A 25,997-nucleotide genomic window follows, 5' to 3' on the forward strand; every position below is an offset into this window, starting at 1 on the left:
AGATGACGGTGATGGAGGAAGAGCTGGACGAACTGAAAGCTGGAAGGGTTGCTCAAATGAAAAAAACTTTCGGCAATGGAGAAAGCAAGGGACGACCTTTACCAAAGGATGGAGGAGCTAAAAAAGCTCTTGGAGGAGAAGGAGAATGACATCCATCATGCGAAGGAGGTCGTGATACAAGAATATCGTGAATCCGACGCCCTTTTAGCGGAGCTCGGGGTCTCTTATGGGGACAGCTTTGATGACGCCATCCGTCAAGTACAATTCATCTACCCCGAGCTTGATCTTTCCGCCGTCAATATTAATGCCCAGGATCAGTCGTCTGTTCAGCCCGTCCATTCAGAGAATACAAACGAGCTATTTGGTGAAAATGCACTCGTCGACCATGTCTATGATAAAGGAGTCAATGTTGAAGTATAAGAGGAACAAGCCCGTCAGAAAACTGATGTTTTTATTGAGAGCAAAGACGGATCCCCTGCCCCGGCTGCACAGTAGATTAACTTTTATCATTATATTTTTAATCATTTTTGTAAGAATATATGGAGAACAACTTTCATAGTTTTCCCCCGTCGTGTTTTGGGGCTATGTAAACATTTCCCCTTAAGGACTTTTATTTATGTTAAACTATGCTAGGTCCGTCGACCCTTTTTTATGTTTTTTATGGAATATGTCCGTCTGCTTCATTTAATCATGTTGACGCTTTTGTTTTACCTTGTTTTTCCTCGATTTTTATATCCGTCTAGGTTATAGACTTAGAATTATCATCCTCTTGGGCTAATCTGTCCACCTTATGTACTTAATTTATGTCCGTCCACCTTGTGGATAGACTTTTCATCCTCATGGGCTGATCTGTCCACTTTGTGGACTTAGTTTATGTCCATCCAGCTTGTGGACAGAATTTTCATCCTCATCGGATGATCTGTCCATCTTCTGGACTTATAATTTTCATCCTTTTGGGATGAGTTGTCCATCTCATGGACTTATAATTTTCATCCTCTTGGGATGATCCGTCCATCTCATGGACTTAACTTTCATCCTCTTGGGATGATCCGTCCATCTCATGGACTTTGAATTTTTCATCCTCTTGAGATGATTCGTCCATCTCATGGACTTATAATTTTCATTCTCTTGGGATGATCCGTCCATCTCATGGACTTCATTTCCATCCTCTTGGGATGATCCGTCCATATCATGGACTTATATTACATCCGTCCAGCTTGTGGACTTTAAAATTTTCATCCTCTTGGGATGATCCGTCCATCTTGTGGACTTATAATTTTCATCCTCTTGGGATGATCCGTCCATCTTGTGAACTTTGTTAATTAAGTAGGAAAAACACAGTCGTGTCTGAATATTTCTTTTATTGAAAGAAAACTATCCATGTAGAAAAGTACCTGCCCCCTTGGGATAAAAAAGGCACTTGTAGAAAGAACTGTTTGAAGTAAAAACTAGCGATAGCAAAACTAAGTAATAGAAAAAGTTTGTTCGAAGTAAAAATTAATAAAACTCAATGTAATAAATTGGAAACTAGGAAGCGTCGATGCTCTTCATGTCGTCTTTACTGGTAGTATCTCCGTAGGTGCTCCGCATTCCATGGGTGTTGCAACTTCCGTCTGTCCTGAGTTTCAAGATGGTAGGTCCCTTTCCTTTGCCATAATGAGATCATGTATGGTCTTTCCCAGTTGGGGCCGAGTTTTCCTTGTGAAGGATCCCTGGTAGTTCCCATTACCTTCCGTAGCACAAGATCTCCGATCTGAAGGTCTCTATGTCTGACATGGGAGTTATAGTATTTTGCCATGAGATTCTGGTATCGTGTCAATCTCTGCTCTGCTGTAATCTGAATCTCGTCCACCAGGTCTAGCTGAAGTCGCAAGGCCTCTTCGTTCTTATCCTCGTTATAGTTTTCCACCCGATAACTTGTAAGACCTACCTCTGCTGGAATGACAGCCTCACTTCTGTATGCTAGTCTGAACGGTGTTTCTCCAGTGTGTGTTTTCGCTGTCGTACGATATGCCCATAAGACGCTCGGTAGTTTGTCAGGCCAGATGCCCTTCGCCCCTTCGAGCCGGGTCTTGATGATCTTGAGCAAGGACCGGTTCGTGACTTCGACTTGCCCATTGGCCTGTGGGTGTGCTGGAGACGAGTAGTGATTCCTTATACCCAGTTCCGAATAGAAGTCCCTGAACACACTGTTGTCGAACTACTTTCTGTTGTCGAAAACGAGCACTCTGGGTATTCCGTACCTGCATATGATATTTCTCCATACAAAACTCCAGATGTTCTTCTCCGTGATAGTGGCTAGAGCCTCTGCCTCCACCCACTTAGTGAAGTAGTCGATACCAACTACCAGAAATTTTAGCTACCTTACAGCCGTTGGGAAGGGATCTATGATGTCTAGTCCCCATTGGGCAAATGGCTAAGGGGCCGTCATGGGTGTTAGTTCCTTGGTTGGTTGCCTGATCAGATTACTAAACCTCTGACATTTGTCGCAAGTTTTGATGTAAGCTTGTGCGTCCTTTTGCATTGTAGGCCAATAGTACCCTACTCGGATCAATTTGTGCACTAAGGACCATGCCTCTGAATGGTTTCCACAGATACCCTCATGGACTTCTCTCATTACGTAGTTTTCTTCCTCAAGACCCAAACTCCTTAGGTACGATCATGAGAATCCCCTTTTGTATAAGACATCATTGATGAGCACAAATTGCGAGGCTTGGACTTTCAGTTTCCTAGTTGCGTCTTTTCCGTCTGGTACTGTGCTCGTCTTTAAGTATGCTATTAATGGCATAGTCCAATTGTTCTCAGAATTCACCTCTTGCACCTTTGTTCCGTTATCAATAATTGAGGAAACTTGGACAAATGACAATACCTGTTCGGGGACTAGCATAAATTCTGTCGAGGTAACTTTTGCCAATTGGTTGGCACATTCATTCTCCTCCCTTGGGATTTGAACGAATCTAACTTAGAGGCTGCTAATTCAATCCTTGAATTTTTCTAGGTACTTCTTCATCCTTTCATTTTTGCACTCGTAGACGCCATTTATCTGACTTGTTATTACCTGGGAATCGCAATGTACGACCATAGTTTCAGCACCTGTTGCCTTCGCGAGTTCTAATCCTGCCACCAATGCTTCATAATTGGCCTCGTTGGTTGTTGGGAAATTCAATCGAATCATGCATTCGATTTTATCTCCGTCAGGGGTTTGGATCACCACACCGATGCCTCCAGCTTGCTTGTTTGACAATCTGTTCGTGTGGATACTCCATTCTCTGAGGGCGTCTGCCACCTTGCCTTTTGATTGAGTATATTCAGCAATGAAGTCTGCCACAACTTGCCCCTTTATTACAGTTCGCGGGCAATACTGTATATCAAACTCGCCCAGCTCTATTGCCCATAAAGCCATTCGTTCAACAACCTCAGGGCTGCTCATGGCTCTTTTTAGTGGCTGATCCGTCAAGACTATGATGGTATGGGCTTGGAAGTACGACTTGAGTTTTCGGGCTGCAGTCACCAATGCGAAGGCCAACTTCTCCATCTGGGGGTACCTCTTTTCTACCCCCTCGGAAACCCTTACTTATAAAATATATGGGTCATTGAGATCCTTCCTCTTCTCTTACTAAGGCCGTGCTGACCGCCGCTTGCGAAACTGCTAAGTAGAGATAGAGTTCTTCCCTTGGTTTGGATGGGCTGAGCAATGGTGGGAAGGCAAGGTATTTCTTTAGGTCTTCAAATGCCTTATGTCATTCGTCCGTCCATTCGAATGACTTTCTCAAGGTGCGGAAGATTGGTAGACATTTGTCTGTCGCTTTTGAGACGAACCTGTTTAAGGCTACAATTTTACCATTCAAGCTTTACACATCTTTCATCATCCTCGGTGGTTTTAACTCCATGATAGCCCGTATCTTCTCCGGGTTGACCTCTATACCTCTTTGGGACACCATAAATCCCAAGAATTTTCCCGCCGTTACTCCGAACACGCACTTGCTTGGATTTAGCTTCATGTTGTATGACCGAAGGGTGTCGAACGTCTCTTTGAGGTCGTCTAGGTGGTCATTTTCGTGCAAGATTTTTACTAACATGTTGTCAACGTAGACTTGTATGTTCCTCCCAATCTAGTGTGTGAATATTTTGTTCATTAGTCTCTAGCACGTCGCCCCTGCGTTCTTGAGTCCAAATGGCATCACCTTGTAGCAGAAAAGTCCTTGGCTGGTGATAAAGGAAGTTTTCTCTTGATAAGCTTCCTTCATCTTGATTTGATTGTAGCCCAAAAAGGCGTCCATGAAGCTTAGGAGCTGGTGTCTGGCCGTTGAGTATACCAAAGTATCTATCCAAGGGAGGGGGTAGCTGTCCTTTGGGCACACCCTGTTGCGGTTCGTGAAATCGATGCACATTCGCCACTTTTCGTTAGCCTTCTTGACCATGACTACGTTCGACAACCAATCTGGGTAATATACTTCTCGAATGAAATCCGCTTCTAGTAGTTTCCTGACCTCTTCCACTATCACTCTGTCTCGTTCATAAGCGAACACTCGCTTTTTCTGTCGGACGGGCGAGGATGCGGGGTTCATATTAAGCTCGTGAACCATAATTGAGGGATCAATCCCGAGCATATCCTCATGGCTCCACGTGAATACATCTTGGTTTATTCTGAGGAATGCTGCAAGGGCTTGACGTATTGGCTAGCTGGCAAGTGTCCCTATCCTTGTCTTCTGTTCAGGCCATGATTCATTGAGTGTTATCTCTTCCAATTCTTCAACTGGCTCCGCTATGGTTCGTTGCTCTTCTATACACATGGTCTGCTGGTGATCTTCCATTTCTCGCATGGCAATATATCATTCGTGGGCGGTCACCTGGTCTCCTCACAACTCCCCAATCCCATAATCTGTAGGGAACTTGATCATCAGGTGGTATGTCGATGTTGCCGCTTTCCACGAGTTAAGTATGGGTCATCTGAGAATACCATTGTAAGCGGACAAGCAGTTGACCACAGGGAATGTTACGTCTTTCGTGATTTGCTGAGGATAATTGCCCACCATCACCGAGAGTGTGATCGAGCCTAACGGGAATAACCTTATTCCTCCAAAACCGACCAGCGGGGCATTTGTTGGTATTAATCGCGTTCTGTCAATCCCCATTTGTTGGAACGCTGGATTGTATAGGATGTCAGCTAAGCTGCCATTGTCAATCAACACTCGGTGAACATTGTAGTCCCCTACACGTATGCTGACAATTAGTGCGTCGTCATGAGGGTGAAGAAGTCCTCTCGTGTCTTCTTCAAAGAACCCAATGATAGGGCTTTCCTTTCGTGCTGTTTTAGGTACGGAGCTCATTCGCTGGATGTTCTGGACTGTCCTAAGGTACGTCTTTTAAGTTTTTTTGGAGGAGCCAGTAGTCGCGATCCCCCTACAATCATCCTTATGTCTCCGATGGGGGGTCTAGGACGTTCATTATCTCGTTGGGGGGCCTGCTCCCGAGGATTGGGATCCACTCTCTCCTTGCTGACAAATTTCTGCAACTTCCCTTGTCTGATAAGGGTCTCAATCTGTTGCTTTAAGTTATAGCAATCGGCCGTGTCATGACCGTGATCACGGTGGAAGCGGCAATACTTGTCTCTAGGTCGCTTGTTTGGATCGCTTTTTAGCTTCCCTGGAAACGTCAATGCCCCCTCATCCTTGATCTGCATCAGGACTTGGTCTATTGGGGTGTTTAGTGGTGTGAAGCTTGTGAATCTTCCTCTCTGGGGTTTAGGGCACCTTTTGTCCCTTCTGTCTCCTGTCCTTAGTCTCTTCTGCCCTTGATCCTATCGTACATCTCCCTGTCGCTCTCTCTTCCTAGGTTTTTCTTCCCGGGCTAGTAGCACGTCTTCTATGTTCATGTACTTAGTGGCCTTGTAGAGTACTTCTGACATGGTCTTGGGGTCGTTTTTGTATAGTGAGAACAAAAACTTACCCTTTCGCAACCCGTTTGTGAAGGCTGCTACCAATATCTTGTCGTCGACTTCATCGATCGAAAGTGCTTCCTTATTGAAGCGGGTTATGTAGGATCTCAGCGTTTCGTCCTCTTTCTGCCTGATGCTCATCAAGCATGTCGTGGACTTCTTGTACCTGTGACCCCCTATGAAGTGTGAAGTGAACTGAGCGCTTAACTCTTTAAAAGTGCTGATAGAGTTTGGTGTTAGTCGACTGAACCATATTCTCGCGGGACCCTTCAGCATTGTGGGAAAGGCCCTGCATATGATTTCGTCTAGCACCCCTTAAAGATGCATCAAGGTCTTAAAGGTCTCCAGGTGATCGAGAGGATCCTTGACTTCATCGTAACTCTATATCTGTGGCATCCAGAACTTATGCGGTAGGGGAAAGGAATTGATTGGGGCAGTGAATGGAGAGTCGGTCAGGTTGACTAGGTCGTCAAGATCGCTGGACACTCATCCCTTGAGGGCATTCATCATGACCTCCATCTGTTCCTTCATCACTTGCATCTCCGCGACAATAGGAGGTGGAGCTGTATCCATGAGGGATAGGAGGCTCAGGTTTTGCCGTTTTGGCCTACTTGGGGCATTGCTGCCTTCAAGCCCCTCTCAATCTCTTCGCATGGCACTGGTACCTTATTGGTCCTCCCTCTGATTGTTTGGAGCTGTGTTTTTCTAGCGCAGTTGTTCTTCTAGGTCGTGGTTTTGTTTGGTGAGACGCTTCACAGCCGCAGTGAGTGTTCAGACATATCTCTCGAGGGCAGTTGTGGGTGGTTCCTCTCCTTGGATGTTGTTGGTGGTTGCCATCGAGCGAGTGCGTACCATGCAACTCTTCTGTCTCAGGGATAAAGCAACGACTGATTACTCGTGATATCCCTACAGACGGCGCCAACTGATGATGCCGAAAAAATCACCAGTGAGCCACATGTACTCACACGTTCAGAATGCAACCTGCACAATACAAGAAAGGAGACAGACCTAAACAGAGAGCACTGATTTGGTGCTAGCCAAATACCCTCCGAAAGTCAAGTTGGAATCTTTTACAACTCTAGAGTGCTAGAGAGGGTCAATTACGCGTACCTTGATTTATGAGGGTTTTGGGGCTTTTATAGTAATCAAAAGTTGACCTCTTTTACTCGGAGTAGAGGTCCTTCCCAGTAGAAATCCTCTTGAGGCCTCCAAAACATGATGGGCAAGTCTTTTCTTTATAGGGAAGATTCTCATTAATGCACGCAGCTAATAGAGTCCTATTTGCACCGGGATTCCATTTTGTGGTGTGTGCTACAAGTATTCCCATCTAGGGTTTTTTGGAAATCACGACATAACAAAGTCAGGTCCCTCCTGGATCCAGTACCTGTCTGTACGGAGTCCGCTTAGGTATGGATCCGTCCAATACATATAGAGGCCCGTCCACATGAGGGTCCGTCTATATGAAATTCTTCCTCTTCACAGTGTAATTGTTGAGAAACAGTAAAAAAGGAATATATATATATATATATAACTCTAAATATTATGTCAATGTATATTTCCCGTTTACTTTATAGAACGAAAAGATCTTGTTTTGGCTCATGAAAATTTGAAGCTTAAAAAAAAGGCTGAATATAAATTTTAAGGAACATACTAATTTCCAAGCCCCAAGTCTCAACCAACCCAAAGGAAAAAAAAAAGGGTAAGAAGATGAGCATGAAAAGACAAGAATCATGTTTAGTTCTTTTTGTTACATCATACATGGGACACCAAAGAAACAAAACCACCATTTGACCAAGCCAAGAATCAATTTTTTTCACAAGTCTTTTTAGGGAGGACATGACATACATGGAGGTGGTTGCCAAGATAGGCTTGATAAGGCAAGGTCTTAAAGCTTGAGAGTTGAGATTAAGATCGCACCTTTTGTTTCCGTCGTTATACTTTTTGTTGTACTTTTTGCATTAAGTGTCTTATATGCTTTGATCCCATTCCACTCAGTGGCAGTCTTAGATTTTGGAATGTTAATCTAAAGATTTAAACATGAATAAATAAACTATTGATATGGGATTTAATTAAGTTAGGGATATTATTATTGAACATGATTGAGAATTTTTTGAATTTTATCAATAGTACAAAGTAGCCTTCATATTTTGACATGCACACTTTCAATCCGGTGGTCTAATTGAAACTCACGAAATATTGTTTTGATTTTTATAACTTTTAGATTTGTTTAATGTGAATTTAAGAAATCCAACCGTCCTTCTCCAAAAAAAAAAAAAAAAAATCCAACTGTCCAAATTACAATTTTGATCGAAAATTGTGAAATGACAATTTTGCCTTTTGATGAGGTTAAATGTATGTTACAAAATGCAATATCTACAAACTATAGTTAGTGATCTTTTTTCTTTTCTTTTCTTTTTTTCTCATGCAGTCCCTTCTCCATTTTACTATCGTCACTTGATTATGGGTCTTGATTTTGCAGATTTGGGTATCGTGTGTGATTTTTGGTATAGTTGGTTTGATAGATTAATTATATGTGTTGGTTAGGGGTGGCAATTCAAGTTTGCAAATCGGGTTTTTTTCGTGTCAAACCATAAGTACTCAACTATATGAGTTAACCCGAACCCAACCTGTTTAGTAAACGTATAAAAAATCCTCAACCTGAACACAACTTGTTTATTAAACAAGTCGACCCGACCTAACATATTTAACTTGTTTAATTAACAAGTCATATAAAAGTCAGTACAAATGACTCGTTTAATAATCTATTTGATTAATAGGCCATACCTAACCTATATAATTTTTATCAATTCTCACATATCTAAAATTAAAATACAATTACAACCATAAATATAGTAGTAAACACATAAAAAAAACTATAAATTAAGTAATAATATCAAAATAACTAATAACTTTATAAGCTAAATGAATCAAATAGGTCAGACAAATTCACATATTGAACGTGAAAACAACCCGTTTATTAAACGGGTTAGCCGTGTTAACTCCAATATGACCAGAAACTCGTTTAGCCTCAACTTATAACCTATTTATAAACAAATTAGTTGTGTTGGGTTCACAGATCGTATCAGATTTTGCCACCCCTAATATTAGTAAACTAGGGGCAGCTGGTAGGAAAGAGAAATTTTAGGGGGTTGAGCAATGAGGTTGGGTTGAGAGAGAGAGAGAGAAAGAGCAAATGAATATTTTATTAAGTGTCGAAGAGAGAGAGAGGGAATTTCAGTCTCATAAATTTGTTTATAGAGTTATTGTGATTTTTTATTTGAGAAACAAGATTTTTTTTTTTTTTTTTAAATAATGGGAAAACAACAAACTTTTATTAAGCAATAGCAAGAGATTATACATCATGGAGAAGAGCTTGTTCTAAAAAATAAAGATTCTCTTCCATCTAGGTAGAGAAATCAACGATACCTTTGGCATGTTTAGCTAAAAAATGAGATGGTCTATTACCCTAACGGTGTACATAGGAAAAGGAAACCTTTTGAAATTCACTGTAAAACTCTAGCAGTCCCTACACCATACAATCCACTGAAGAGGGAGATGGAGATAGTCCAGTTAAAGCATGAAATAAAGACAAGGAATCGCTTTCTAGAATGAAACCTGAATACCAATGTCCTTAACAAACTGCATGCCAGCCTCCAGAGCCTTCACTTCCTTCTCAATTGCCCTTAGAGGGGCATTGAATTTTCTGCTTAGCACTGTTGCAACCTAACCTTGATCATCTCTTACAATAACGTCGATCCCCACTGCTCCTAGCTCCGAGAAAGTCGCGCCATCCACATTGATTTTAAAGGAAAGATCAGGTGGAGAAGTCCATGATAGTCCCTGGACAACTGGAACCAAGGGTGATTGGGTTAGCTCCATAGTTGCATAATACTCCTCTAGGTACTGCAATGCCCACTGCAACATAACCTTACCGGTCTTCCTTGCTCCCCCAAGTCTAACCTTATTTCTGTTGTGCCATAAAGCCCAAGTGCATGTAACTAGCTTAGTTGCTAGCTCATTTCTGTTGATCTGCCATTAATAAGCTCCACAATAGGTCCTTAAAGGAGTTACAATGTCTAGTCACAACCAGCCAAACCATTTTATGTGATAAATTTAATTGCAATTTTAAGTATAATTTTATATTATTATAATTAACGTGGGGCAAGGCATGGCTGGGCAGGTTTACAAAGAGTGGGGTCTTGCGAGGCTGGATGGGGCAAGGCAGGGCAGCTACCTTATGGGGTAGGAGCTGAGCACCCATGATCCAGTCTTACTCTACCCTGTTGTATCAAAAAACAGAGGAAAGTTTTGGAGAATTGAAACTCTATTTCATTGAAAAATGAATTGAATTAATTAACTAATACAATCAGATATGTATATGTATACACCAAGGCTGTAACTAACTGTCCCTCCACAAGTAACTAACTAGCAATCTAACAGAATTAATCAAACTAATACACGTGCCTGTCACATGCTAAGTTAAATACATATATGGAACCAAAACTACATGCCATTTCTATCTATTATGACTGTTGTTTATTGTACAAACTAATTCTTTGGAGCTTTGCTTCTTATCTGTGCTCTTAATTCTGCTCCTCTTAGCTGCATTACTTCCTTTTGCATCTTGACACCCCCCCTCAAGTGGAAGAGGGGCATGAATATTGACCATATTCAACTTGGATACAAGAGAGGAGAATTGTTGGGCATTCAAGATTTTGGTTAACAAATCTACAATCTGAGAATTGGTCCTAACATGTAACATTCTAATATACCCTTCCAAGACTTTATCTCTGACAATGTGACAATCAATCTCTATATGCTTTGTTCTTTTATGAAAAACAAGGTTTGTAGCAATGTGAAGGGCTGCCTAACTGTCACAGAACAAGAAGGCTGCTTAAGGATGCTTTATTTGAAAATCATGAAGAACATATAAAAGCCAAATGATCTCACAGATTGCTACTGCCATTAATCTATACTTAGACTCTGCTGAAGACCACGAGACTGTTTGTTGCTTCTTTGACTTCCATGAAATCAAAGATTCACCAAGAAAGACACAAATTCCAGTGACAGATCTCCTAGAGTCGGGGCATGAAGCCCAGTCTGCATCAACAAAAGCCTTCAAGTGCAATTCTGATTTGCTTGAGAAAAACAAACATTGGCCTGGTGAACTCTTTAGATATTGCAAGACCTTATGAGCTGCTTGCAAATGAGGCTCTCTAGGATATGCCATGAACTGACTTAGTCTATTCACAGCAAAGGTTATGCTAGGCCTGGCTATTGTTAAGTATAGCAACCTCCCTATCAATCTTTTGTAGGAGCTTGGATCTTGCAACTCCTTCCCCTCATACTTACTAAGCTTGAGATTCTGATCCATAGGTACTTTGGCTGGTTTACATCCTAACATACCAGCATCACCCAACACCTCAAGTTTGTACTTTCTTTGGCATAAATTGATACCATTAGTAGTCCCTGCAACTTCAAGGCCTAAGAAAAACTTCAAATTACCCAAATCTTTTAGCTTGAATTGTTGATCTAACAGAATCTTCAACTCATCAACTGCAGCAATCAATATATCATCAAAATAAACCAATAGAGCAATAAAAAAAGTAGAGTTCTTCTTAATGAAAAGAGAATAGTCAGCCTTGGACTATGTAAATCCAAGAAGAACTAATGTAGTGGAAAACTTGGCAAACCACTGCCTTGAAGCTTGTTTTAGTCCATACAAGGACTTAGTAAGCTTGCATACCAGCCCCCCTTTGCTGTGGAAGCCTGGTGGGAGACCTATATAGACTTCTTCCTTCAATTCACCATGAAGGAAGGCATTATTTACATAAAGCTGACAAAGGTACCAGCCTTGCGTAGCAGCCACTGCAAGAAGACATTTAACATTAACAAGCTTGGCAACAGGTGAGAAAGTTTCAATGTAATCAAGGCCTTCTTTTTGAGTGAAGCCTTTAGCCACCAACCTGGCCTTATATCTTTCCACAGTCCCATCAAATTTGTACTTCACCCTATACGCCCACTTACAACCAATTGTCTTTTTATGAGGTGGAAGAGTTGTGAGGGTTCAAGTGTGATTAGCTTGAAGGGCAGAAATCTTAGCTGATATAGCCTCTCTCCACTTAAGATCTTTAACTACGTGGTGATAGAATTTGGGCTTTGCATTTGAGGAAATGGCATTACAAAAATGCAAGTGTCTAGGAGACAATTTGTGGGAAGACAGTTAAGAGGATTAAGGGTAAGTAGTACTAGATGGATCTTAAGACACTTGATTGCACTTATAAGCTTGCAAATAAGCAGGTCTATGAGAAATCCTGGTGGATTTTCTAAGAGGTGGAATGAAAGAAGAAGGAGCAGGAGGTGCAGCATGGACAGAAGGAGAAGAATGACCAAGGAAAACATTAGACTGATCAAGATGAACATTAGACTGATCAAGGGAAATAATGGACTGATCAGAAACATTAGAATGACCTAAGGGAACTAGTAAGGAACCAATAAGAATAGAAGAAGGGGAAGAAGGGTCTGAACAGGTATGAGAATTAGGAACATGCTTAATAATAGAAGTGGAGCCTGCAAGTGGAATAGGAATAGAAATTGGACAAGAGGGTGAGTCAAAATCAGGAGCAAGTGAACCAGATAAAGAAAAAGAGTGGGAACCAGACAAGGAATGAGAAGAATTTGAAAAAGGGAAGATTGACTCATGAAAGACAACATCTCTAGAAACAGTGATCTTCCTAGTATGAAGGTTAAGGACCTTTTAACCTTTCATATTAAAAGGGTAGCCTAGAAAGACACATGAAGAAGCTCTAAAATCAAACTTCAACCTATGAATAGAAGGGGTGGAAACAAAACACAAGCAACTAAACACTCTAAGATAAGTAAATGAAGGTTGTTTATGAAATAAAAACTCAAATAGGGATTTATGACCCAACAAAGGCATAGGCAACCTGTTAAGTAGATAAGTAGCTGTTAAAATACATTCTCCCCAATATGCTGAGGGCAGATTGGATTGAAACTTAAGAGATCTAGCAACATTCAAAAGATGTTGGCGCTTTCTCTCAACCACAGAATTTTGCTAAGGTGTATAAGCACAACTCTTTTGATGCACAATGCCATGATCATTTGTAAAAGTTTGACAATGAGAATTCAAGGGCATTATGTTATCTAATTGCCTTAATACCAGTGTTAAATTGAGTCAAAATCATGTTATAAAAGGAAATTAAAAGCTGTTTAACATCAGACTTAGCTTTCATAAGATAAACCCAAGTAGACCTAGTGGCATCATCAACAATGGTAAGAAAGAATCTAAAATCATCATAAGTGCAAACAAAATAGGGACCCCAAACATCTACATGAATCAAAGCAAATGGCTCAGTACTCATATTATTGTTTGAAGGAAATGGTAGCCTCTTTTGCTTAGCCAAAGGACAGATGGTACAAATGTCATTACATTTTGAAGAAAAAGAAGACAAAACATCTTGCAAAGATTACAGTTTATTTGAAGAAGGGTGTCCTAATCTAAAATGCCACAAAATGGACATATCTTTATTAGAGACAGATGCTGAAAAAGCTGACTTGGGAAGCTTGTTGGTTGAGAGGTAATTTGACAGATAAGGTGGAGTCCTAGAAGTAATGTTCTGCAGCAAATACAAACCATGTTGGACTTCACCCTCTCCAATTGTCCTCTAACAACAAATGTCCTAGATGAAGCAAATTTCGACCAAAACACAAGACAAAGAGGCAAGCTTTGAGTGATTTGACTGACAGACACAAGATTAAAGGAAAAATAAGGAAAAAAAAGAACATGTTCAAGAATAAGTATATTAGACAGTTTGACAATACCAATGTGAGTGACATGAGCAGATTCACCATTAGGTAATTCAACAACACAATGGGAAACAACAATATAAGATTGAAAAAATGAAAGAGAACAAACAATACGATCACTTGCACCTGTGTCAAGAACCCAAGTACTACCACCAAAAGCAGATCTATTCACAAGCTTAGCAGAGAAAATGGAATGCTTGAGATTACCTGCCAAAGGAGTTGATTGAGAAGTAGAAGCTTGGTTGGAAGAAACACTGTTGGCCATAGCAATTGGACTATTCTGAGAATCAGACCCTCCAATCATGGCAAGCAGTTTCTGGCATTGCTTCATTGTGAAAGGAAAATGTTATGGAGTTGGTGTTGCAACAGACTCTTGAACAAAATCAAGAGAAGAGACCTGATTTGCCCTTGCTTTGGTTTTATATCCAGGAGGATATCCATGGATTTTGTAGCATTTCTCTACAGTATGACCAAGCAATCCACAATGGTTGCAAGTAGGCCTATCCTTTCCTTTCTTGAAAGTCTTGGAACTAGAACCAAGATTCATTGTTTTGGCAGCAAGGGCTATGGATTCAACAAAAGGACCATTGTTGCTATGTCCAATTTACCTCTGCCTTTCATCTTGAACAAACAAAGAATATACCTTGTCAACAGAAGGAATGGGATCCATCAACAGAATTTGACCTCGAATGTGAGAGAATGAATCATTGAGACCCATTAGAAGCTGCATAATTGCTTCTTTGTGATGAAGATTGGAAATCTTTTCATTCACATGGCACACACACTTCTCACAAGAGCAAAGAGGAAGTGGTTCATAGTTTTGTATCTCATCCCACAAGATTGAGAGATTGGTAAAATAATCACTTACAGTGAGTTTCCCCTAAGAAATGCTAGCAAGATCTTTCTACAATTGATAAACCCTAGGTTCATTCCCTTAAGAGAACATGTTTTGAAGCTTCTTCCAAACTTCCTTGCCAGTTCTCTGATACACCATACTAGTTGCAATCTTAGAGGAAACACAATTGATGATCCAAGAAACCACAATTTCATTGCATCGTGACCAGCATTGAACAAGAAGAGGAACTTTCTCCATGGCAGAAGTCAAAGAAGCAGAGCCATCAATTAACCAAAATTTATTCTTGATCCTAAGAGTTCTCTCCTTGGATCGTGCCCACATAGGGTAGTTTTCTCCTCCAATCAGTAGCTGAGATACAAAAATCACACCAGGGCTCTTGGCGTGGTGAAGGAAAAAAGGATGTGATTCATCAATGGTAATGCTTGTAGATAATTGATCAGGAGACGCCATTGACAAAGCTTCGAAAGGAAAAACCTAGCTTTTGAAGAAGAAGAAACTAAAACGAAGAAATTAGGCGGAAGCAAGAAAAGATTGCTCTGATACCATATTAGAAAACAGAGGAGAGTTTTGGAGAATTGAAACTCTATTTCATTGAAAAATGAATTGAATTGATTAACTAATACAATCAAATATGTATATATATATATATACACACCAAAGCTATAACTAAACCAAAGTTGTAACTAACTGTCCCTCCACAAGTAACTAACTAGCAATTTAACAAAATTAATCAAACTAATACACGTACCTGTCACATGCTAAGTTAAATACATATATGGAACCAAAACTACATGTCGTTTCTATCTATTATGACTGTTGTCGTTTACTGTACAAACTGATTCTTTAGAGCTTTGCTTCTTATTTGTGCTGTTGATTCTGCTCCTCCTAGCTGCATTACTTCTTTTTGCATCTTGACAAGTTGCCCATCAAAGGAGGTTTGGGACCGATGAGAAGAATTCTTATGGATGTGTTATTTATAAGCCTAACTAAAGAGGAGAACTAAAAGCCACACATTAAATGAACTATAACAATTAAGGGTTTTTTTTTTTTTTTTTTTTTAATTTTTAATTTTTTTTTTTTTTATTAAGGGTTTTTTTTTTTTTTTTTTTTAATTTTTAATTTTTTTTTTTTTTATGAACTATAACAATTAAGTAATTAACTTTCTCAAAATAACAACATAAAATAATTAGTATAGTAAATAGGAGAAAACTATCACTGTGGTAGATGTTTATAGTATCACGTACAAAAGCAATTGTTTATTAAAATACTTTGACACTTTTGATTGGCTGTCGTTTTGAGGATGAACTTATAATGGAGTTTCAAATATGGCATCATTTGGCCAATTAACAACAAGATAGAGACAAGTTCACTATCTATAATCTTTCTCTACCAAAAATTAAAAAAATTTCTTTTCTTTTTCTCTTCACTTGTTTTTGCAAGTTGTGCACTCGTGTTAGGTGTACATATGTGAGTGAAATCCCACATTTAATAATAATGAGAAGAAACTCAGCAAATAATAATAAGAAGAAGAAGAAGAAGAAGAAGAATGAGTGGTTTATATAATATAGTTGAGCTCATAACCGACTTAAGCCTTTTGGGCTAAGTGTGTCTTTTTATGTTATATTAATACTCAAAGAGATTCCCTAAGGTGTTATCTCCCCAGCAAGTAGTATCAAAGCTCATGGTGGTATGTAAGCAGAGAGGTTAAGGTCATCGAGTTCCCTTTCACCGTTGGAGCGGGGATGGGGTTTGTGTACTTAGAACCCTTTCACAAATGGAGCAGGGACGGGTCCCTTTCGCAATTGGGGTGTGGACGGTATATCACTCAAGGCAAGCCCATAAAGCCCACATAAATGATGTAGAAAAGACCTAACAAATGAGTGTTGATAATGGTGCTAAATAATGGTGTGGCGCGAGATTTCCATGGACATGGACGTGTGGGTTTTCCATGGATATGTGTGCAAGGTTGACATGTGATTTTCATGGCATATGAAAGGCCCATGGATGACATGTTGATGAAGAAAAAGTCCATAAGATAAGGGGGAATGAGTAGGACTTGTTCATGATCCACTGAAAGGTAAAGACTCACACGTGATGGTGAGATCATTGGGTGTACATGTGTGAGTAAAGTCTCACATTAAATAATGATGAAAATAATGGGTTACTAGTATAGTATAGGCCTTTTAGATTAAGTGTATCTCTATATGTTATATTAACTATTTAAGAAGGTTCCCAATGTGTAATCTCTCTACCCCCCAAAAAATAACTCCCTTAATCAATGATTTAACACCCCTTCATGACACTCGAACAACAAAAATGGAACTCTATTTATTGACAATAAACGACTGTCATACTTTTATCTGGAAGCTTGAAAAGGATTGGGAGAGCCGTGGGGCTTACTCTTATGGATCATCAACTTAAACTATAAAATATCAAGACCGACAAAACGATGCCTTAAAAGTCTTAAAAGAAGTTTCCCAATGATTATGGATCACAACTTGTATTGGGGGCCCAACCTTGTCCTGAATCCTCATCTCCAACAGCTTCCTTTTCTGTTAACATTTTCCGGGCAAGAACAAAGTGCAAATCAAACAAAACGAAAAACCTTTTCAGCCAAAAATTCTTAGTTTCCCACACTAAAGTCTTGGAAACAAGGTTTCGGGGAAAGAATACAACGTGGAAAAATATTTATTCACTTATATAATGTCAAAACCACAAAGCATAAAGATTCTTATTGACTAAAAACATTTTTTAGGAAGTCAATAGACACATTCCTAGAAGACACTAAGAAGTTGACATTAGACATTATGGATTAGATAAACCGTCCAGGAATTTAATAGACACATTCTTTCTTACTCATTTTCTCTATCATTTCCAATTGCAAGCAGATTTTCAAAGCATCTAAAAACGAAGTAGTTTACGTCATTGCTAATTTCCTATATATAGGTGTCAAAAAAGACCGGAACATAACTTTTTAACTCATATTTTTCCTTTTTAGTATAAAGTTGAAGCCTCGTAGGAAAACATAATATAGCTTTGAAGCTTAAGGAGATGGATTCTAGGCTTCTAGATGCAATTAGGATAAATGACACACTCGCTTTGATCAGTTTATTTCAAGCAAATGAAGGAATTCTTGAGCAAAGAACAACCGATTCCTTGGACACTGCATTACACCTTGCTTCGATGTTAGGACACGTTGACATGGTATCCGAAATTGTTAAGTTGTGTCCGTACTTGGTTGCTGCAGAAAACAAGAAGCTTGAGACTCCAATACATGAAGCTTGTCGCCAAGGGAAGGCCGAGGTCTTGAAGCTGCTATTAGAGGCCAATCCAATGGCAGCTTCTAAGGTCAACTCTGAAAACATGAGTGCGTTTTTCTTAGCTTGTAGTAATGGCCATTATGACGTGGTGAAACTCCTCTTAAATAATACCGGGATGAGAGGTTTGGAGGAAAATGAGTTTGATCAAATTTGTATCCATGTGGCTGCATATGAAGGGCATACTGGTAAGTAGCAAGAGTTTTTTCTTAGTTAAATTATACTCTTTCATAAACTATTCACTTGAAAGATTTACACATTTCCATTGATTTTTAAGTCCACCTGTGATATTTTTTTACCAAGTCATTTATTATATATGATAATTATTAAGTATTAAAATTAGACTACTCTTGGTGCAGATGTTGTTAGAGAGTTACTAGATGCGAGTCCTAACTTTGCTCTAATGCTTGACGAGAATGGAAACTTGCCATTGCATTTTGCTTGTATCCGTGGACACACAGATATAACCTGGATGCTCCTAAGCTGTGATGCAGGTCTCGCTCTGCAGTATAACAACAATGGTTTTACACCACTGCATATGGCATCAATGCATGGCAGAGTTTCAGTCCTTGAAGAATTTGTTAAGATGGCTTCGGTATCTTTTCATTATGCCACATATGAGGGAGAGACTGTGTTTCATCTGGCTGTGAGATATGGTCAATATCATGCTCTAGTGTACCTAGTGCATGTCTCCAATGGTACAAATCTCATGCACCGTCAAGATCGAAATGGTAACACCATTTTACATGCTGCAGTTTCTGGTGGGCACCATCAGGTGAGAGAAATGGATGCTAATTTCAATTATGTTATTTTTTTTTGAAACCATAAGCATGAGACATAAAATGAGACTACAATCACAACATGAGGATGGCATAAGGCACAAGCATGAAATATAAAATGAACTTGGTGTAATTCTCATGGCTGACTTATATGGCTCATCATGTGCATCTTGTAATCCAAATAGTTTTGACTAATTTTCTGAAATGTTTGGAAAATTTGGAAAGTTGTAGGTATTAATATATTCTCATTTCATGTTGGTTTCCTGTGTCATTTCATGTTGGTTTCCTGTGTCATTGTCTGAATCCTTTCTTCACAAAAAGATTAATTAAAGGTCATTTGTGTCCATAGTTGAACATCATCTAGGTATTATAACTTTGCTCGTGTTATGTTCTCGAATTGATTTTTTCTTTCATATCAAGCTATTAAATCGATATGCAAAAAGCAAAATTAATTTATTCTCTAATCTACTATACTTAAAAGTTAAAGGTACAAGCATTATCATTGTCAATCTACATGTGAACACGTCCATTAATTGTGCTCTTTATTGTACTTTTGTACCAGATAGTAGAGTACTTGATCAACGAAACAAAAGTGGAGATTAATTCTCAGAACTTTCAAGGACTCACAGCACTTGACATCCTCAACAAGACTAAGAAAAATAAAGAAATTCGGCGACTTAAATCCAAGTTCATTAAAGCTGGGGGTAAAAGCAGTATCAAGTTGTTATCTTGTTCACCAGAAGTAGAGAGAACCAATGATCAGCTGCCTATTATACGGAAGAATTCTTCATGGCAGGGTTGCATAGATGATGATTTGGATGTGTCCATTATGAATGAAATGGTTTCTTATGAATGCAAGTGCTCGCCTAGATTAAGCAAGGGAACCAACTCTAGAACATCATCACCATGCGACCGAGTTGGAGAGACATTTAGCAATGAAACATATAAACGAGAGTCTTTATCCCCAACCAATATGCGACAACACAAGCATCTTATCAGAAGGCACCGGAAAATATAGGTGACGTTTGCCGAAATAAGCAGCATGAAAAAATATATATGGAAGCCTTACAAAATGCTAGGAACACTGTAACACTTGTTGCCATTTTGATTGCTACAGTTACTTTTGCTGCTGGAATTAGCCCTCCCGGTGGATTTTATCAGGATGGAGAAATGAAAGGGAAGTCAATACTTGGTAGAACAACAGCTTTCAAGGTCTTTGCAATAAGCAACAACCTTGCATTGTTTACCTCTCTGTCCATAGTGGTTGTTCTTGTCAGCATCATCCCCTATCAGAGGAAGCCACAGATGAGACTCTTGGTGGTTGCTCACAAGGTCATGTGGGTAGCTGTGGCATTCATGACAACAGGTTTTGCTGCAGCCACATGGATGATCATTCCTCACAGTCAAGGGACAGAATGGGTGTTTGTCACACTAATAGCAGTAAGCAGTGGCACCCTGGGAGCAAGTTTTATCGGCCTAGGTGTGATGCTGGTTGATCACTGGCTGCGGAAACGGAAGTGGAGAAAACAAAGAAAGGATAGAGGGGAGGGTGTTGACATAGAAAGTCAAATTTCGGATGTTGAGAGCACACACCATCAAGGATATCACTCATACTGAACGTTTAATGTAGTGGTAACAATGTAGGATTTTATTACATATTGTTTTTGTTCAGGATGTTTTTCCTCTTGTGCTTCTTTGAAGTGTGAGGTTTCTCAGTATATATACACACACACACCACATTTTATGCAGTATCAACAAAATCAATACTTAAAGCAATAAAATAGTAACAATGAGAATGATCACAAAGTGGACACTAAAGGAGAAAACCTTTCGAAATGAAAAACTATTAGACAGAAATAATCCCATAATAAATCCATTATGAATAATTACAATAGTCAGTGACATATCAAACCTTTGTTAGCCTAAACTCTATACCACCTCTACAAGTACAAACACCATCCCGCCTTCCTACCATAGAAAGGTAGTAGTCCCAGAACCTCTAGAATCCTTCAATGGTGATTTCCTCTATGAACTCCTGGCTCACAGAAAGCCAAAACCTCTGAAACGCCAAGGCAACTCCCTCAAGGTTTGACTGCAGCGAACCTCACTGGAATGGCTATGTAGTCTCAACTCACAAAAACTCTCTTTTAGGATTAAAAGAAGAGTGGAACAATAAAAGGGGTATTTTATGGAGCACTCGGTGTGGGTTCTTTCGTAATCTTGGCTATGACAAGAGGATACAAAAACAAGAGCACAAGACCAAGAGCCGAATGGGAGAGAAAGATAGGCAATTGCCTTGGGCTTGATAGTTTGAGAAGCAAAGCCAATCTCATTCTACTTTGCTGTTTTGCCCAGGAGCTCATATCCGCAAACTCTCTCTACTCATATATATTATTTTGGTTCAACAAATGAGCATCATAAAATGCTCCCACACAATTGCCTTTTTGCTTGAGAGCTTAAGAAGCCAAAGAAAGAAAGTCTCAATCTGTGTGCCTCTCAAAGAATGGCTAGAGAGCTTACCAGAAAAGCCACATCTAGCTTCTCTAAAAAAACTTCAAGACCCAAAACCCTCATTATCTCTAAGAATCTGAATATTGTTGGCTAGCTTGAGCGGGCTTGTTATGGCTCGAGCAAGAATTTTTAGCTTCCGAAGTCCTATGTTTATTGTTTCACATAATGATTCAGGAATGCAGACCCACTCCAGATTACATTGTCTTGGTATTTGTCAATTTAATTCCTAGCATAATGAAAATCATCTTGATTTTATGCATTGCATTGTCTAGTAGCTCAAAAAAATTGCATGACATTTGCTGTCATTAATTATACTGAACCACCAACTTCCCATGAACTTCAATTTGCAAGTTAATAACGATCTAGAGAATTTTTTTTGATGAACGATCTAGAGAATTAAAGGTGCCTCAAAATTCTTTTTCTCACTTTTTGAAGATTCCCTCTACATAGTCATCACATTTTTTGTGCTCACTATTTGAAGAGGAGTGATTACAATTTAAAGGCACTACAAGTGAGAGACACAGGACATGCACTGCTAAGGGGGTAAAGCATGAATTATAACAAGTCATAATGCAAATCATCTCCACATCCAGAAGGGTAAATCATTGTGTTGAAAGAATTATTGGATTGAAAAAACCTCTCCCGCAAGTGCACAAACAGAAATTCCATAAATCTGCTAAGCAACCGCACCCTTCTGCAGACTTGCTCATCTGCAAAGCATACTCCCAAAAAACTAACAGCACATGCATAGCTTACACATAGGAACGAACAATAGGAACAAACAAGTGTAGCATTATGTTCAAGTACATTATAAAGGCCCTGAAAACTATTATGACCGAAATTTTCAAGCAGTTTGCGAAAAAAGACACCAACTTAGTGGCCAGTCATTATTTTGCAGCTAATTGTATCAACATTTGAGGACAACTGACTATATCAACATGGGATGAAGTTGTAGCCAGAGGAAAGGTGGCTATAGAACATTAAAAAAGACTAAAGATGATGAAGAAGAAAAGTAGTTAGCATAAATACTTAGGCTACGTTTGATAACAGTTTTTTATTTCTATTTTCAAAAACTTGTTTTTGAGAATATAAAGAAAAAAAAAATTTCTTGTATTTTTGAAGTAAAAAACATGTTTGGTTAGTTGAAATTAAAAAGAGAGGTCTTTGAAGAAAAAAAAATAGAAAATACTAAAATATGTTGTTCTTAGAATTTGAATTCTAATTACTAACTCATTAAATGAGATAGATTTATTAAATTAAATGCATGATTTCATTGACTTTTGAAAATTAGAAACTGAAAACAATCTTTTACATGTTTTCAGATTCCTTCACAAACTGAGTTTTGAGAATAGTATCTGTTTTCTGTCTATTTTGGATTGCCATACAAGTTTTTTAGTTTCAAAAATAGAAAATTGTTTTTGAAAACAGAAAATAAGGAAAAAAAAAAACAATTACCAAGCATAACCTCACCTTTCATGACCAAATCACTAAGCAAAATTGATATCACGGAACATATTCTTCACTATTTGAAAGCGAAAGAGGGAGATCACAAGATTGACGGATGTGGAAGCATAGTTTTTAAGTATATCTGAAATGTGAAAGAGGAATTTAATTTGGTATTGGTAATAAATTGTACTCATACTGTGAAAAGAAACAAGAATGCTAGAAAGGCTATGGCTAACCAAAAGTTTAAACCTGAGGTGGTTATCAAGAAGCATGTAAGAAGGTGAAGTTGCTAAAGCATATTGGTTCAAATGTAGCATGTAAAAGGATGAGGTGGGGTCATTGATTAGATTGAAAGAATGCATTATCAGAAAACAATATCTCACTGGCTTCTTAGTTGTTTCTTCAAATTTTGTATTCTAGTCTTGACCCAATTGCATAAAAATTTGCTTCCAACCAAAATGGGCCTTACCATCTATATTTATGCATTGGATGTGACCTCATGGCCTACGTGTTGTATCCATGTTACAAAAAGGAACTCGAATATCAATAATTCTTGCTACTAATTACAGCTGGATGAAAGGAGGAAGAAGCTTAATAAATAAATGCCTTGCAAATGCTAAGAAGTTAGTACATGTGTTCCTTGAAGAATCTTAAGAAGTTGCAAGGCCTGAGTAGACACTGCACAGACTAGTCAAAAAAAAGTATACGTGTCAAGAACACACACACAAAGGAGACAACTTCTCCATACTTCATATCCTTAGGATATTCTATATACTTTCAGGTTGTACCATCCTTTTGAAGGTTAGAATATGTTTATCTGAGTTTGTTCTTATCCTGAAATGTCTGTGAGCAAAAAGTTGTGAAACTCAACTTCTCCACATGATTTGCTTCTATACTAGAATGGGGAGTTTAATAAAAATCTACTGAGGTTTTTATGAGGTTTTTGACAAATAAGAAATCCACTTTTGTCAATTTATTTCGAGAGAAACAATATATTTCACACTAAGTGGTTTATGCAGGGATCATGCAGAATCATTTGCACCCCAAATTGATATCTTGATATGCACAACTTTTGTACAATAAGGAATGTATAAGAAAAACTTACACATTGACCTCAATAGAAAATATTAACTAAAGAAAATTATCATCTCATAATGGTGAAGACAATAATTAACGTATGTCCATGGTTCCCTCATCCTGAGGGTAGGCCCCCCTTCCCCAACTTGCCATAAAGTGTACCCTTTGGGCCTGCCGAGGAAGAATTTTCTAGTCATTGCAAAATTTCCCAGAAAATGAGCTTCCCTGAAGTTGCTGAGAATTTAATCAATGCATTCCAAAGAGAAGCTAGGAAGCTAGTGCTCAACAATTTCTGACCATTTTCCACATTGCAAAGATTAGTTATTTGCTACTATAAGTAAAAATATAGATATGTAGAATTAAAACCATCTTAAAAGTATATCTTTATTCTGTGTTACAAAGTCTCAATTTCTCTTGCCAGTTTTGAAGCAACATAAAGTGGAAAAGTTATTTCATCCACTAGATTTCTTGTAATCACTGGTTGTGAAACACACTTTCTCCACTGATTATTTCCCACTTGGTGGCATCTTTTAACTTATAGAAATGGATCCAAGGCTTTTAGAGGCGATTGCAAGAAATGACAAAAACACCTTCATCAATTTAGTTCAAGAGAATGAAAACTTTCTTGAACAAAGAACAGATGGTTCCAGGAGTACAGTGTTACACTTGGCAACAAGATTTGGACATGTCAAATTGGTGATGGAAATTTTAAAGTTGCGCCCCATGGTTGCTGCAGAGAATAATAAGCTGGAGACTCCATTGCATGAAGCCTGTATTCGAGGGCATACTGAGGTTCTCAAGCTGCTATTAGAGCACAACCCTTGGGCGGCTTGTAAGCTTAATGCTGACAACCAGAGTGCATTCTTTATGGCTTGCAGTCATGGGCATGTCGACCTGGTGAAGCTCCTGTTGAATCAGTCTTGGTTGGTGGGATTAGAAGATGAGGGATTTGATCCAACTTGTCTACATGTGGCTGCATCAAGAGGGCACACAGGTAGGTGGCAAACTCATCTTAACTATTCTTTGCAAATCCACTCTTAACATACTTAAAACTAATCACAGACCTGCTCTATGTGTGGGAAAATGTCAATAAATGATTTTATTCTGTATGTGTAATAAAGGAGTAGACTAAGGGAAAAAACAGATAATTGAATTCAATTATCCACAACCATTCAAATCTGACAGGTAACACAAGACAAATCTCAAAAAAAGTCCAAGGCCTCCACTATTTACAGTACACTATAGACGAGAATTTACAATTCCATTCTTCTGATTGAAAGGAGTTGGTCCTAAATCATTGGAGATGGGGGGGCTCCTATCATCACTTATTTCCATTTATGCTAGAAATCCATACTTGGTTGTGCAGGTGTTGTTAGAGAGTTATTAAATGTGTTCCCAGACCTTGCTTGGAAGGTTGACAAGAATGGATATTCTCCATTGCACCATGCTTGTAACAGTGGGAACCTGGAAATAACAAGAATTCTCCTAAAGCTTAGCACAGACCTCGCTCTGCAGTTCAGTAGCACAGGTCACATGCCACTGCACTTGGCAGCAATGAATGCAAAACCAGAAATTTTTGAAGAATTTGAGCAGATAGCTCCCATATCCTTTCATCATCTCACAAGACAGGGAGAAACAGTTTTTCATTTAACTGTGAAGTACAAGCACTACGAGGCTTTCATATGGTTGGTGGGTGCCTTCCACAATACTGATCTCTTCCACCATCCAGATCAATGTGGTAACACTCTCTTGCATCTTGCAGTCTCTGGAGGATGCTCTCAGGTAAGGAATGGTCTATACTCATATTTGATATGGTTATGATTATGAAACTTAGATGAGCATGCAATATTCCAATATGGATGGTCCAAGACACATCTATATTCTGGCATTTATTAACCTGATTCAATAGGAAAAGACATTCACTGTCTCCGGGAAATTACCCCATGTGATACACCACCAATATTATAAGTTAGCTTACTCCCTTACAATTGAGAAACTGTTGCTTCCTCTTTGTGGGTGACTCATCAAGACCACTATTGTTTAGGGCCAAATGTCATCCAAATACGATCACTTTAATTTTCGAAAATCATGGAATAAACAAGAAGCAATTCCAATGGCCAAAAGCCAAAAAAACATTAAAAAAAAGAAAAAAAAGAAAAAAAAAAAAAAAGAAAGCATATTTTATGTGTGCATTATTTGTGTGTTGATCTAATTGGACCTACTTTTTTTTTTTTTTTTTTTTTTTT

The 25,997-nt window shown here is 38.8% G+C and overlaps 2 protein-coding genes and 1 long non-coding RNA gene across 7 annotated transcripts in view; 2 read left to right on the forward strand and 1 right to left on the reverse strand.

The window, feature by feature from the left end:
* LOC136069615 (uncharacterized) overlaps positions 1-25,997 on the reverse strand; it is a 52,414-nt gene that overhangs the window by 19,167 nt on the left and 7,250 nt on the right. The window contains exon 5 of one of the 5 annotated variants that reach the window (XR_010630853.1): positions 20,139-20,220. The exons of 2 other annotated variants lie outside the window; for them this stretch is intronic. This is a non-coding gene — a long non-coding RNA (uncharacterized LOC136069615). 2 more of the 5 variants (XR_010630850.1, XR_010630852.1) reach the window with 2 other exon arrangements.
* On the forward strand, positions 17,588-20,675 carry LOC112032399 (ankyrin repeat-containing protein ITN1). Its single transcript, XM_024065162.2, is given in 4 exon segments — positions 17,588-18,126; positions 18,298-18,713; positions 19,280-19,709; positions 19,712-20,675. Coding segments are annotated over 4 exon segments (1,923 nt in total). The 5' UTR covers positions 17,588-17,672; the 3' UTR covers positions 20,335-20,675.
* LOC112032409 (ankyrin repeat-containing protein ITN1) overlaps positions 24,295-25,997 on the forward strand; it is a 2,999-nt gene continuing 1,296 nt past the window's right edge. Inside the window, exons 1-2 of the mRNA XM_065778331.1 lie at positions 24,295-24,745; positions 25,118-25,533. Of these exons, the coding sequence (XP_065634403.1) occupies positions 24,295-24,745; positions 25,118-25,533 (867 nt within the window). The remainder of the gene's footprint in view (positions 24,746-25,117; positions 25,534-25,997) is intronic.

Source organism: Quercus suber, unplaced genomic scaffold (assembly GCF_002906115.3).
Source record: "Quercus suber isolate HL8 unplaced genomic scaffold, Cork oak 2.0 scaffold_180, whole genome shotgun sequence".
Lineage (NCBI taxonomy): Eukaryota > Viridiplantae > Streptophyta > Magnoliopsida > Fagales > Fagaceae > Quercus > Quercus suber.